The 15,489-nt window shown below is 40.9% G+C and overlaps 1 protein-coding gene across 1 annotated transcript; it reads left to right on the forward strand.

Moving 5' to 3' along the window:
• Positions 1–274: 274 nt before the first annotated feature.
• heg1 (heart development protein with EGF-like domains 1) lies at positions 275–13,995 on the forward strand. Its single transcript, XM_038719898.1, is given in 16 exon segments — positions 275–736; positions 4,691–5,277; positions 5,387–5,706; positions 5,869–6,283; positions 6,286–6,367; positions 6,725–6,838; positions 7,075–7,197; positions 7,308–7,411; positions 7,523–7,578; positions 7,758–7,918; positions 8,409–8,543; positions 8,866–8,908; positions 9,006–9,043; positions 9,144–9,231; positions 11,605–11,782; positions 11,958–13,995. Coding segments are annotated over 16 exon segments (2,862 nt in total). The 5' UTR covers positions 275–462; the 3' UTR covers positions 12,102–13,995.
• The last annotated feature ends 1,494 nt before the right edge of the window (positions 13,996–15,489 follow it).

A 15,489-nucleotide genomic window follows, 5' to 3' on the forward strand; every position in this document is an offset into this window, starting at 1 on the left:
CTTGTGTTGTTTGTCTCTTAACTGTAAGTCTGAAGCATCGATACACTATCTGAAAAAGGAACATTTCCACTTTTTTAACTGCAGGACTTCCAACAACACCTGAAGGCATCAAGCGCAGCCACTGGGGTTGAATAACAGGACAGAGTGAAACCACCACTGTGTGTGTGTGTGTGTGTGTGTGTGTGTGTGTGTGTGTGTGTGTGTGCGCGCGCGCGCGCAGGAGGAGGAGGAGGAGCCCGCGCTCCTCCGCTGTGATAACAGGCTGCTGCCTCCGCTCTGTTATCTTCCGTTCCCCGCCGGCCGATCTGCGGACCTCCTCCGGACCTGTACTAGGATTTATTTAATTCTTATGAAACTTCAATAATAGCCTAGGCGCTCCTCCCATGGTGTCCCCGGGAGACTCCCCGGCCTCTACTCGACTTTACGGAAACTATCGGCGACCGTTTTGGGGACTTGAAAATCATGGAAACGTGGTTTCTGAATCACGTCCTCGGTTTGTCTCTGTCGGTCCTCCTGCTGGGTCTGCCGGGGGCCCTCGGGGCAGGGACCCCCAGTAACAACAGTACGGATCCGGTAACGGCAGTATTTGATTATTCAACAGCCAAAGATAAACTCCGTAACCTGGAAAACAATGCGACTTCAACTTCATACTCCAGCGAGAGTTTGTCACCATCACAGAGGAACAGCCTGCTCACACGCGCTGCTGAGACACACACTCCTACTGCTGGAAACTTTGGTAAAATCACTCTCACTAAGGCCTGCAATGGCAAGTGTAATTGTTTAGACAAAATGTTCTGTTTGCCGAGTTTACCACACTTCTCCCGGATGAGAATTTCGCCCCCCTGCAGAGGAAATGCTTTATAAATGTCTACATTTGATTTCCACCTCGTTAAAGCTATATGAGCTATAGCTGGAGGACACAATAGAAATCCAGCAGCAAAGCTCATTTGATAACACAACAACTGGAGATATCTCAACTGTTTGTGAGGGTTAGAAATCATCTATTAATTACAGCTTTAGATGTCCAAAGTGAAGATTTCCTGCTGTGAAGAGCCTAACTGAATTATCAATGAAAAAGCTAAAAGAAATGACATTTCTTATGCTTCTCTGCCAAATTGAATTTAACTTCTATGCATCCAAGGCGCCCTGTCATGAAGCAAGTGCACTGCTGTTTTTGGTTTGTTTGCTTTAGTGTAGTTCTGTGACTAACAATTATTTTCATTATAGATTTGTGTTCAACCAGAATATTCACATTTGAAAAACTGAAACCAGTACATTTTTGTCATTTCTCCTTAGAAAAATGAATTTAATGGTCAATCGATTAATGCAAATTTAGTTTCTGTCAGTCAACAGAATCGATTCGTATAAACAGTGTTTTTAAGGCAATTTAGTTAACATCTTAATTTAGTTTTAGAAATGTGCTTCACCACTCATGAATGCATCACTCCGGTGATCTAATCTCAAATCTGATCAGCATCCTCACTATTTTTGGCACCTTTGCTAATTTCCTGTCAGCACATGAGCTTGAGGTGCTGCTGCCACCACAAGTCCTGACATTTGTTCATTCTTTCCGGTTGTTGATAAGGTGTGTGGCGTTAGAGCATCTTCTCACCTGTGCAGCATGTGGAATAACCATTACGCCTTTTTGTTTCCCCATAACGAAATATTACTGAGCAGTCATAATCAAGAATATGCATTTGAAGTGTATGAGGCTGAGGAAAACCACATCTGAACCACACACCTATAGAGCTTTGAATGCAAGAATGGGATCTCTGGCCTAGTTATGTTTACAAGGCCGAATGTCAGCCATCATGCCATAAGAAGAAAACCTTTGTCGTTTGTGGTAGACATTGTCACGTGTGCGGCTGGTAGATTCAGGAAAGCATGTCTCGAAACATTCCTACACAATTGTGACTCTGAAAGCAATGAAAACAAAAAGAATCAAGGGCTTTAATTGCTAAATGTGTCATTTTCAGAGAGCCAAACAGAGGGTTTAGAGCTTCTGCGCTGGGGGCAAAAATACTTTTGAACCTAAACTCCAGCCAGAGTGAAGTAAGAGAGATTTAAGTTCTGAAGGTAGGGGTGAAGAATTTTCAGAAGTTATTTCTGAATACCAGAATGCATAATACAAACACTTGGAAGCATGATTCAAAAAAAGATGCCATAGAACATCCAATAATGTCTGGAACCTTTACCTCATGAACAGAGCACAAACTTTATTACAGTTTTGCTTCTCAAACCTGCACAACTTCCTCTAAATCTAAACTTAATATAGTTCCAGTTAAAATGCAGTCATGTACTCCTCTTGTTTGTTGTATTACCATAATGTTACCATTATTACTACTGTAGTACTACTAATGTGACTAATGTGTGTTTTCCAGTTGGTAAAATGTCAGTGATAACTTAAGTTGCACATCATTTAGATGTTTGTCCAGTGAGATTTTCGCTTGTTTTCAGTCATGCTTGATTCATTCAGACTGGGAGCTGCCCAGTACAATTCTAGGAAACAATGTGAGGGCCAAATGCTTTGCTCAAAGGCTCAAAGGCAAAAAGCAGTTGCTGCTAAGAAATGATAAAGTGGAAATGATTCATTTTTGTCACAGTAATTTCACTCAAATTCACACTTCCTGATCTGAACAGGGCCTTCAAGGTGAGGTCAGCTCAAAATTTGATCACTGAGTATGGCAAATGTCTACGGCAACAAATGAGCCGTTTGCTGTTAGTTGGCAATAAAATATCATTCCATCGCCCATGCCCATTAATACGCCAAATTTAGTTCATTTGGCTATATTAATATGAAAACTGCAAGTGTAGCAGATGCGAAAAAACAACGCTGACAACCGTGTTAACAGTTGAAAGCTGAGAGATAAACAGCAGAGAATGTGGGAGCGTCCGCCACTTGTTGCCAACACCACGTTCCAGTCTAAGTTTTGTTGCCCAGACTGGATCCAGAGAGAAAACAAGAGAGACACATGCAGAGGAAGTAAGAGAGAAAAATAGAGTCCAGTGGCCCAGTTCTCCTCAGACTCCCAGTGGACGGGCTGTTCTGCAGTTGAACTCTCTACTCCATCGGGTTTGGATGGTGGTGGCTGGTTGCTGTGTGTTGGCTGTCCGGATGCTGCCCAGCACTGACGCTCATCCTCAGAGTGCTGTTGTTCCAGTCATGGGCCTCTGGAGACCGGCCACATAACAAGCTTTCAGACAGCACAAGCATAAGTGATTGGCAGAGAAGAAACCTTCAGGTCAGAGAAAGACCTCATGTTGGTTGCTCTTTATGTAATTTAATGCTGCACTCATCAATATTTTTATGTAAACAACAGATTATATGACTTTTTAAAGTGAAATAGGTCCTTAGTAGTGATGAACCCACAGATAATTATCACCTCTGCAGTTCTCCTCAGCTCTATGGTGCGTTTTAGAGTCTTTCAGCTTATTGTTTTGGTTTTATGGCCTGCAGCTTTACCCTACTTCCATTTGGCCAAAAAAATCTTAAATCTTAAAGTAATGATTCACTGTCTTGATACTGACAAAACAGCTTTATTTAAAACTTTTTCTGGGGCGTTCCAGAGGCATCTGAACCCAACATCTCTTCATTGATTTCATCTTTCCCTTTGTCATCCCCCTTGATCTCTATGCACGGTTCTTGTCCATCTCTATTACCAAATGGAAAAGGCAAACTGTAAAAAATATATACAAATGGGTGATAAATGAAAGGAAAAAGGATGGAGTCAAGCCAACATGAGCCTCCAGAACACTTTAGTGCTCCTGGCCAAGTCTGTGGAATTCTGTTGGAGGGATGAACACCTCCACAAGCTAGTCCCTCATTTATATATACTACCTTTATTTAATCAGGTAATGTGACCTGTGTACAGGAGATTGAAAGAACAATAATATATAGCATCAGAGACAGTCACACACATCACTAATTAGATTTGAAGATAATATATAAGTTCATATTATATCATATGGTGTTTGTGATGGTGGTGGAGAGCATTGTGATCTGGTGACTGTTCTCATACTCACCAAACTGTTCAGAGACGCCTAGGACATAGAAACATCTGCATTTGATATGTTTCTCCACTCTTATTCAGGTTTTTCCTTTAATTTGTAGCCCGTCTGTATTATGTAGAACAACAATCCCTGTTGTGTAGCTGCGTTCTTTTTTGACACTCTTGATAACGTTTGGGCGTTATTTTATGACTTAACAACAATTTTGAGCCAGGCTAAAAAAAACTCTCCACAGACACTTAACACGCCCAGACCCATGGTGACAATTTTCTGCCAGTGCCTTGTGCTCACTCAGCTTTAGGAAGGAAATGGCTGATTCCCAGTGGAGACAGCCACCGCCATATTTAGGACCTCAAGCCTTTGTTAGAGTAAATGAGCCCGGCTGCCAATTGTTCTCCACCCAAAATCGTTGCCTCTCCAGCAAGCAACAGCAATTCTGACTGCATCTTCCCCTTTTTTCTGCAGTCTTTGCAGGCCTGACACAGTCTGGTGAGCCCCCTCTGGTGGCCACAGCTGGCAGTGAGCTACAATATGTACAGTTTGTAATTTCCCAGAAGCTGAGAAAGCTAGAGAGAAACACCCAGATCGTGAATATTATTTAGAAGGTAGTAGATAGATGCTTATAAAATACATGAGGGATTGATAACTTGATAATGTTACTTCCTTTTTTCTTTTTCCACAGACACTGAGCAGACACAAACCTTCACAGAAACAAGCAGCGGGTCACTAGAGGACATAAGCCTATCTACTGAACCACTCGCCTCCACCTTTGTTGTAGCCACTACTGAGTCCAGCAGCAGCCAGAACTGGAAAGATTTTACTAACACGGACCAGGTACCAGACGCTTCCCCTGCTGTGTCCTGGGAGGCTGGTTCCTGGATATTGATAGAGAAGGCCGGACTTCCCCAGGACAGTCCAGGCACCACCCTCCGACTTGGAGATGTCTCAGCCTTGATGTCCAATACAGCCGTCCACACCGACAGCACCTACACTTCCACCACCAGCCGAGCTGGGGAGAGGACCCTGCTATCTGTCACCTCCTCTTCCAGCAACAGCACCTCCTCTGCCTTCACAGAGGACTCCAACTCTCATCAGCCCCCCTCTACCTGGGGTATTTCTGCTAGTGCTACAGAGACTGAGGACTACACCCACAGCGCGCCATCCTCCAGGACTGACAGCAGGGACACAACAGACCAGCACATGACCCAGTCCTTCAAGGGGACGTTTTCAGAAACGGGGAGCCCGGGGGGCCCAGAGGAACCCAAGGCTTAATCGGAGAGTTTAATGCCACCCAGTATCAAGACAGCTCAACATCAGAGGAGACCTCTGACTCGACTCCACCTCTTAGAGTGACAGAGCCCAGTACTGGCCAATCTGAAATGTCCTTTTCCTTCACACCTCCTGTCACCTCACCTGCAGAAGTTCCTACAAACATCTCAGGGACAGACCAGGGTCCGGCTCTAGTGTTGGAAGCTCCACTGAGTCCTCCACTGGAGCCCACAGCTCCAGCACTCAGAACCAGGAGGGCACTGAGGGGGTTTCGTCCCAGACCAGGGAGGGAAACGTGACCTTGGTTCTGACCACAGCACCCCCTACAGTCACCAGTAGTACATCTGAACTGGATGACTCTCTGACAGGCACTCCAGTGCTGATTACTAAGGTCTTCCTCACCACCACACCTGTCACTGTTACAGAAAGGTTAGTTATATTGTTTTTTTTAAACTTTGTGCTTAATTAATGAGTGAATAAATACAATGCTTTGCTCATTATGTTGAGTGATCGATAACACTGTCATGTCAGTCCTGACATTTGCCATCGTTGTCTGTAAGAGACTTGACTGATTTATTTTCTCTTTAACAGATCACAGATAACAGAGGAAGACACTTTCAAAGCCACTGCCTCAGCCACCACCACCACCAGCACCCCCACCACCACCACCACTACCATACTTCCTCCAACAGTAACCTCATCCCCCAGGTTCAGTAGCACCACTAGCAGCTCTACTCCAGGGTCACCTACCGATGCCACCATCCCGTACACTCCACCCTCCACCACAGCCTCCACACAGGTCCTGCAGACCAGCACAGCCCATCCAACTCACCGTGTGTCCACCAGCCAAACTCAGGAGCCCTCAACCGAGATGGCTAACCCCACAAACATCACCACCGTGCAGATAGAAACAAGCACAGGTACTCTGGGAATCACCAGGGCTCATGGTCAGCGCATCATCACCACCCACACCCACAGCACCCCAACCAAGAGTACAGAGGCTCTGCAACCACTGGGAAACAGACAGAGAGAGGAACTACAGAGCTGGTGGTGACGACATCATCCACCAAGGCACCACCACCGCCACCAAGTCAGTAGTTAACACTCTCCTTCATTTTAAGTGACAACCCTAAAACATTCAGTTTTCACAGCTGTAGTAACTATTGCTGTTCATGCTAACTAATACTTCTTTTACTTACTATAACCAACTGTATTTGTAAAAAAACAGAGCTTGTATTTTGAGTACAATCATACATTCCAAAATAATGCCATGCAAAACTATGTCATTTCTACTTACATATATATTTTTAAATCCCTTCCTTAGGCTATGATAAAGTATAAACTAATGGATTAACGGATTAGTAGTAATGCCACTGTATTTAACTATTTTTAAAGGTTCAATTTCTTGCGTTTTATGGTAAAATGCCTCCTCCTCTCTGAAACCCAGGAGACCCCTGTGTGTCAAACCCTTGTATGAACGGAGGGATGTGTTTGAGCTCTGAAGGGCATCGATTCACCTGCCACTGTCAGCAGGCATGGACAGGACGGACCTGTAACCAGGGTGAGCCTCTCTTCTCTCCTTCCTGAAAGTTTTATAACAACACTGTCAACATGCAAGTCCTTTTAAATTGTTGTGTTTCAGCGTACCCAAGCATGACATTTCCGGACAAGTATAATATAAAATATTTTTTTCCACATAGCGCTGAGGGCTAGGATTTTTATTCAGGTTTCTGGATTCAGTGAAGGCTCTTTAAAATATATTATTGTAAAAAAAAAAAAAAACCTTTATGTGTCCAGATATGAATGAGTGTGAGAGCGATCCCTGCCCAGTTGGGTCCAGGTGTGTAAACACTCGAGGATCCTTCAGCTGTGAATGTCCGCTCGGCTTCGACCTGGAGGACGGACGCACCTGCACCAGAGGTAAAACTCTTAGTAATATATAACAACTGTAAAGCAATAATGCAATCACAGATGATACATGAAATAGACAAATATAAATTACATTAAAAAAATGTGTTCCCAATCCATAGCAAAGACGTTTCTGGGAACTTTCAGTGTTAACAGGCAGCCACATGACACAGTTGTCCTCAAGAGCGCCACCCTGCAAGAAATCCAGAGAGAGATCATTCAGCTGGTGAGAAGCGGTCCACATCGTTGCATCGTCTCTGCTCGTTTCTGACAAAATCTCTGTTAGGCGTATATGAATTAATATCTAAAACATGCTTTCTTCCCGTCTTCACCTCAGCTCAATGCTTCGTTGTCAGTCCTCCGAGGTTACAGCCGCTCCACGTTGAGCAAGAAGTAAGTTATTGCATCACTAAACCATTCATTTTCTGTTGGGGATAATAATATTTATTTACCCCCTTGATACAACAGCCTTCATTAGAGTAAATCTAGCATTTTCTGAGAATTTGTTCATTGAACGTGGACATTTTGTCTCTGTAGACCTCTGTATCGACCTCTGCTCTCTTCCCCTGCAGAGAAGAGGACGGGGTTCATATCTCAGCTGTCAACATGTTTTCCATATACACTGATGTGACAAGTGCTGAGGTCTACAACAGCATCCAGATGTATCTCAGCAACTGCAGCTCCTCACTGGCACACTGCCGGATGGTCCTGCACCACCAGCTCACGTATCACAGTAAATATAATAACCAGAATTCATAATGAACATCATTGCGTTCAATGCAGTTCTTCTCTGGCCTACTTCAACTGTGATTGAAGGCAGACAACCAAAAGTAGCTGTGAATATGTTTGCAGCCACTAGAGGGCACATTTTATCTGTTAACAGCTCCCTCATGAAAGGTACCATGATACTATTTTGGACAATATCACACAGTTACATCATCACTCAAAAACTTCATCATCCAGCTGCTATAGTTCACAATCTCACACTGCATGGAATCCTACCATAACACCAAAGAACAAGAGTGTACAATAAATACTACAATAAGATCACTATGAGCACACAAATACAATAGCAATTTTATGTAGACGGTTGTTGTTGTCGATAGATAGTCTTCCCCCTTGAGATGTTTCTGATATCTTGGACTATACTCGTGTGATCCAAGTCGTGATCAGATTCCTGTTTTGATGTACTCATGACTAATAGTGTCCACTCTGTGTCCCAGTGGAAAGTCTTTGTGTGGCCCAGAAGACTCAGTGTGATACAGAACGCTCCACCTGCACAGACAACAGTGGCACAGCCTCCTGCCAGTGCCTTCAAGGATACTATAAACACAACCCTGACGACCTCTCCTGCCTAAGTGAGCTGAGTGTGTGTGTGTGTGTGTGTGTTCGTCTCACTACTTACTGTGAGTGCATGTGGTTTTACAAGTGACTGCAATAATGAGGAATAGTAAATATAAAAGCAAACCATAGATGGATCTGATTAAAACTTGAAAATGTTCCTCTATGGTTTACACCTTACAATACAAAATAATGACGAAAATGTTGATTCTTCTAGATTTTAAGAAAATAGTTTAAATTAAAGACATGGAAATTTAGCTAAACAATATATGCTCTGGAATTTCCTTATATCAATAACTGTGTAACTGGATGTTTTCTGAACAAAACTCCCTGTTTCAGATTGTGGGGATGGCTACAAGCTGGAAAATGGCACTTGTGTTCCGTAAGTTCATTAATTTTTTCCCCTTACAGTATGAATCCAGTTGTACTGAAAGATGTAAGACCACATTCTCACTGCAGAGTCTGTTTCTACTTTTCAGGTGCGTGTTTGGATTTGGAGGATTCAACTGTGGAAATTGTAAGTGGCCAAATGTAATTACTCAGTTTCAATAGAAGATATTTTTATGAACTTGAGCCACAAATTTGTGATCTTTACATATGTTTTTACTGTTATACAGTTTACAAGCTGATTGCAGTCGTGGTGTCACCTGCAGGGGGTGCTCTGCTCCTCATTCTCATCATCGCTCTCATTGTCACCTGCTGCAAGTAAGCCTGCTGTTAACTTTGATTTTGTTGCAGTAATCTGTCTCGCTCTACTGTATTATCTAAGTTAAATTATCCTAGACTATATAACAAGTGCAATTACCTGTTAGTCGAATATTTAAATAGTAACTTAAAGGTCCAGTGTGTAATATTTCTGAGGATTTATTGATAAAAATGCAATAGAAGATCCATAACTATGTTGTGTAAACCGTTATGTTTTTATTACCTTAGAATGAGCCATTTATAGCTATACCCACCTTCCATGGACGTTGTGTTGTCATGTTTCTACAGTAGCTGAAAATGGACAAACAAAGCATGTTTCATTACATTTATTTGACGCTTTTATCCAAAGCGACTTACAATTGCAATACATGTCAGAGGTCGCGCGCCTCTGGAGCAACGAGGGGTTAAGTGTGTTGTTCAGGGACACGATGGTGGGTGGGTCACAGGGGGATTGAACCCCGGTCTCTCACATCAAAGGCAGGCGTCTTATCCATTGCACCATCACCACGTCAGTGTGGTCATCTTGTTCTACTTCTGGTAGAATTCAGGCAGTGCAGACGCTCATCACTATGTTGAATATGTATGTTGAAGAAATACGTTGTTTGTTTGTTTTTTTTAACCTTTATTTTACCAGGAAATCTTTTACAAGGATGTCCTGGCCAAGATGTGAAACAGCACACAGTGCAAGGTGCAAACAAATGTACAGCAACATTATTCATAAAAGTAACAGTATTATTAAATTATTTACAACAAAGTATCACATAAAAAGACATAAAAGCGTGACATCATAATTTGACTAAATGTCACAGGTGCAAGATGTGTTTAAAACCTCTGACAGTTTTTGTTTAAAACTGGATACAGGAATAAGAGACTCCAACTTCAACTTGAGCTGCAGATCATTCCAAGACCATGGGCCAAAATAGGACAGACTCATTTTTCCTGACTCTGTACGCACAAAGGGCACTTTAAACCGCAGCCAGCTACTGGCCCTGAGACTGTGTGTGTTCTGGAGGGCAATAAATTTACAGTAGATATATGATGGTAATTTTCCTAAAATGGCTTTGTATATGAAAATATACCAATGCTTCATCCTTCGAATATTGAGTGAAGTAAATCCAGCCAGGGTATATAAAGTACAATGGTGAGTCCTATAGGGTGAACCTGTTATATACCTCAAAGCAGCATGGTAAATGGGGTCCAGTTTAGCTAAGGTAGTGGGACAAGCAAATCTATAGATGGTGTCTCCGTAGTCCAGCTGTGATAAAAGTAGTTGTAATGTACTGCGGGGGTCAGCAAATAGGTTTTGTATAGGATTAGATGGTGGGTGAGAATATGAGACATAATATTAACATGCTTTGACAGAGTTTTGATAGCTCAGTTGGTAAAGTACAGGACTCACACTCTGAGGGTTTAGTGTTTGATTCCACCCTGGGACAACTTTTCTTCCCTCCGCTTTTCAACAAATGGATTCTGCAGCGACTGTTTCTGAGTATGTGCTGCAGTGTTTGTGTTTCGGTGTTTGATACTTTATCATTTCTCCAGGAAGAGAACATTTAGGAGAATCACGTTTTCTGATGGCTTTTTTTAGAGGTGTGTCAAGCAGGCTACAGACTCTTGTAATGTTGTTCAGAATAAAAAAAAAAAGAAGTAAAAGCTCAGTTCAACACCAAACAAGCTTTTCGCGCTTTTATTTTGCAGGCAAAACCACTAAAGTGGATGTAATTATGTGAGTAGCTGTTGCTGCCATGACTGAGATCTATTTCAGCACTGCTATCAAAGTATTTATTTTTTATATTTTTTGCCACTATCAAAGCACCATAATCTGACCCTGGGCCAGATATTATTGCTGTTGGGCAGTTTTGGTGAGGGCCTATAATCACAGAGAGAATTGTTTCCCTTGTCAGTGTTTGTATAAACTTTATCTATTATGTGGTTTATAATGGACTATGGTGCAGAAACAGTGACAATGCTACACACTCTTGGCTTGGCTTACATTTTTCATGTAATTTGTCAGTGGCCAAGTCGTATAGTTTTATTGAATTATATAATTTATTAATATATTTACCTAAAGAAACCTAATTTCTTGACTGGCTACTTTCTGCTGTCTCGGAAGAGACACCTTTTGTGCTGTGAGAGCCACCGTAGCTGTCTTACCCTTTTTGAAAGGGTAGGGGGCAGTAGTAGACTGGAAAGTTGGTGGCAATTCACAACCCTCACCACTAAATGGCAATAAATCTTACACACTGAACATCTGAGTGTAGATGAACCCGAAAAGTTCATCCACAATCCCTCTCTTTCAGTGGCTTGGTGAAGTGAATAGTTTCGGTAAACTGTGGCAAAAGTTTAACCTTTTTCAACTGTTTGCTCTCCAAGAAGAGACAAGAATGACATCAACAAGATCATCTTCAAGAGTGGAGACCTCCAGATGTCCCCCTATGCAGATTTCCCCAAAAATAACCGCATATCCACGGAGTGGGGCAGGGAGACCATAGAGATGCAAGAGAACGGCAGCACCAAGAACCTGCTTCAGATGACTGACATTTACTACTCTGTAAGGAGACGTACAATACAGCTTTCATTTTGTCTCCCGAACCTTCATTCGTCTTCATTTTTTGACTTAAGGCTTTGTTTTGTGTGTTTGGATACAACTCACTATATCAGAAAAGAAGAAACTGTTAATTAAAAACACTTATACATATTCTCTCTTCCTGTGCCGTTTCCCTCAGCCTGCATTGCGCAACTCAGATCTGGAGAGAAATGGATTATACCCATTCCCGGGCCTGCCGGGTTCTCGCCACTCATGCATCTACCCGGCCCAGTGGAACCCCTCCTTCATCAATGATGATTCACGAAGAAGAGACTACTTCTAGCTGCCCCACCCTGAACATACACTCACACACACACATACATACACACACATACACAGAAACGTACCATCTCTTATACAGACAATTGAAAGTGTCATGATGGTTTTGGCGAGCCCATTTGAACATCTGCATTGAGGGCTGTGTGCAAATTATGTAAATGTGAGTATGTGTGTGTGTGTGTATGTGTCTGCAAAGTATGGAACATTTTTACAAGTAACACGTTTCCTGGGAGTGTTCTTGTATGACCATTTCAGTGTTTGTTTTTTTCATACTTTAGCTCATTTACTTCAACTCACATACCGCATTGCTGCTGTGGTTTTAGACTGTTTAATGTGTTTTTCTTGCCTTCCAGGCAGCCACTGATTTTCATTTACCTCACTGTTTGATGGAAAACAATTTACACACACTTGAAAAGTGCTCAAAGTAGTTGATCTATGACAGTAAATATCATGTCTGCCTTTCCTGTTGTCAGGGTTATGTTGTTGCTGCCCGGGTAATGCAGCGCAGATTAGCTTGAGAAATCTGCACTGCATTAATGCACAATGGTAAATGGAAGTAGATACGATGTTCACTCACTGTGCTCACAGAAATGATTGTGAATTTTTGCCCGACAGGAATGCTGGAAAAACACATTTGAATGAAATTTAAATAATGGCAGTAATGTAAAATGTATGTGGTGTGTAGCAAATAGACTAGGACATGCAAAAACATTGATATGGTGCTTTAAGTGCTGACATATGAATATGTGCGTGCCACTGCTGTGATTTGAAAAGAATCAGTTTCTTCTTAGATAATAGTCTGAGAATAATAACAAACCACTGAAGGATGCACACCAAGCTCAATTTTATGCCAGTAGAAACTGAGGAATGACTTTGAATCCTGATGCGAACGTCTCTGTATGTGCAAGTCCTTGACATGTAGCATAATGGACATCTCATACATACACACTGACAGACGTAAGAGGGATAAACCTGTGGCTTTTAAGCGTGTGTGTTTGTGTATGTGTGTGTGTGTATGAGAGAGAGAGTGTGTGTCTTAAGTATTGGTGTTCGTGAGGTGTGTGTATGTGTGTGAGGAATAATTCTCTGTATACCAGAAGAACTGTCGATGTGTGTGTAAACATGTATAGTTTCTGACGTGAAGTATTATTTTTATGTGACTATTTTCTTTCTTTGTCTTTATGTGGTCGGTTGATTCTGGCGTTGTAGTCAGACGTGCTTATTTAAATTAAAAAATGTACACAATGTACACTTTTTTTGTTATTGACACAGTTTGTATTATTTAACTGTTTGAGCTTGAGTTTATAAAGTTAAACATATTGCAGAAATGGTATTGCATCATTTGAATGAAACTATTTCATAACTAGAACAAGGGTGCTTAATGAGTGAGTTTATTCTTGACCCTGGAAACAGTAGTTTGCCAAAAATAAAGTTAGACAGAGTTAGATAACCCATGCTTTGCTCAGTAGTCATGGAGATTACTCTGTTCTCATCAAAAGTATGAAATGGTGATAACATGGTGACACCACCTACTGTAAGTTATCATTTAAGACATTATTAAAACATGGATCATATTAATCTTAAGATTTTATTTTGTAAAACTATATAGTCACTGCAATGAAGTTTGGAGCACAGGGTAAGATGGTTAAAGCCTCCATAGCTGATTTTTCAATAATCAAGTGGAGGTGAATTCTAGGAATTAATATTTTTTCATATTTTTTTTATAGTATTACTACTAACATACCAATGTATGCCATGATATAGCTGGATATCAGTGTGGTATTTTCTGTTGAGTTAAGTACTAGAACAATAGTTGATATAAAAGGGCAATTTGTTCCAAATTTAAGAGATGCATAAATGCACCCACAAAATATATATTAAATTCCCTTTGTGGATAAGTTTTTGTTTTGTTTTGTTTTTAAAGAAGTTTGTTTCCTGTAGGGTGTTGTATAGTCAATAGCCAAGCAACACATGGTTCACCACTACATTTGGGTACTTTCGATGACCAATGCATGTTAGGATAAGCCACAGACCCAAGTTACCTGAAAAGAAAACGAACAGGAACTAGCTCAATTAAATCAAATCTATGAAAAATTGTTATTTTTCCACATTTAGCAAGAACAGATTTAGTAAGCAGCAAAAAAGAACACAAATGGACAATGCATTCGTATTACTTCATGTTTAGCTGTTTCCTGTTCTCATTTTACATGTTGAGTTTTATTGTTGTTAATGGTGAATATAACATCTGAACAGAACATGTAACAAGACATGTGATTACATTACCTGGCAGGTGGTCTTTTTCATGGAATTCATTTTGACATGTCAGTAAAAGCACGGTGTATGTCTAAGCAAAGACGCTGTGAGGATTGGGCAGATGGATACTGTGGGATAAATACTTCAATATATATATATATATATATATATAGAAAGAGAGAGAGAGAGAGAGAGAGAGATAGATAGATAGATAGATTTTAGATTAAAATTATATAGATGCATAACGTGGGTAGCTGTTTTCAGTTAATTAGCTGACATATTTAGCAGGCCATTGTCACATGAATCTTTATTTCAAACTGTCAAAAAACATAGTATCAAAAGAAAACACCAAATCGCATATATACAAGTGAAGCATTGAGAAAATTAAACAAAATGCAGCACGCACAGTCACACACTTCTGCATCAAACTTGAGTGAGTAAAGGCTGAAAGGAAATGTAGTACTGCTACTTTTCACCTGTAGATAAAAATGTTCCTACTTTTGCTTTTAACTTTTGCTTTTACTTTTGTTGCTATTTTTATTTTTGCTACTATTTGTAAAGGACTTGAATACTTCCTCCTCTTCTGCTGATTTGTAAAGATTCAGTTCCAAAACATCAGGATGATACTAAGCTATTCCTGTCAAAGATTTTGCCCTTTAATGTTGACAGAGGTCAAAAGCCCTAAGATGTTACCTTCATGATCTGTCGGAAATATCGCAGTACAGATGAAACCAGCGTTGTAAAATCCACGTTGCTGAATTGTGGCAAAGTATTTGAACAACAAGCTGCAAATTTCATTGTTTTGTATAATTCTTTCACGTTCTGTACACAAGTGCTACAGTTGAGTGCAGTGAGTTTATCATTTACTGCAGGCTACTTTTCATGATTAAAATGTATCTGAACATGACTATATCCCTCCTCTCTCTTATGGTACTGCATAAAAAACCAATGACTTAAAATGTAATAATCTACATATTGTTTAATTATCTTTGACTGTAGATGTGCCAAAGCCCCTTGCACTTAAATTTGGCTCTTAAATCTACCATAATTTCTGCTACATTTTGAGTTTTGAGAGTCAAACATCACATCAAAGGCTCACATAATGAAGAGTCATAAAAATGAAAAGAGACACCAGAACC

The sequence above is a fragment of the Micropterus salmoides genome, unplaced genomic scaffold, assembly GCF_014851395.1.
Source record: "Micropterus salmoides isolate LMB-PRFRI ecotype aquatic unplaced genomic scaffold, ASM1485139v1 Ms_hic_scaffold_15, whole genome shotgun sequence".
Lineage (NCBI taxonomy): Eukaryota > Metazoa > Chordata > Actinopteri > Centrarchiformes > Centrarchidae > Micropterus > Micropterus salmoides.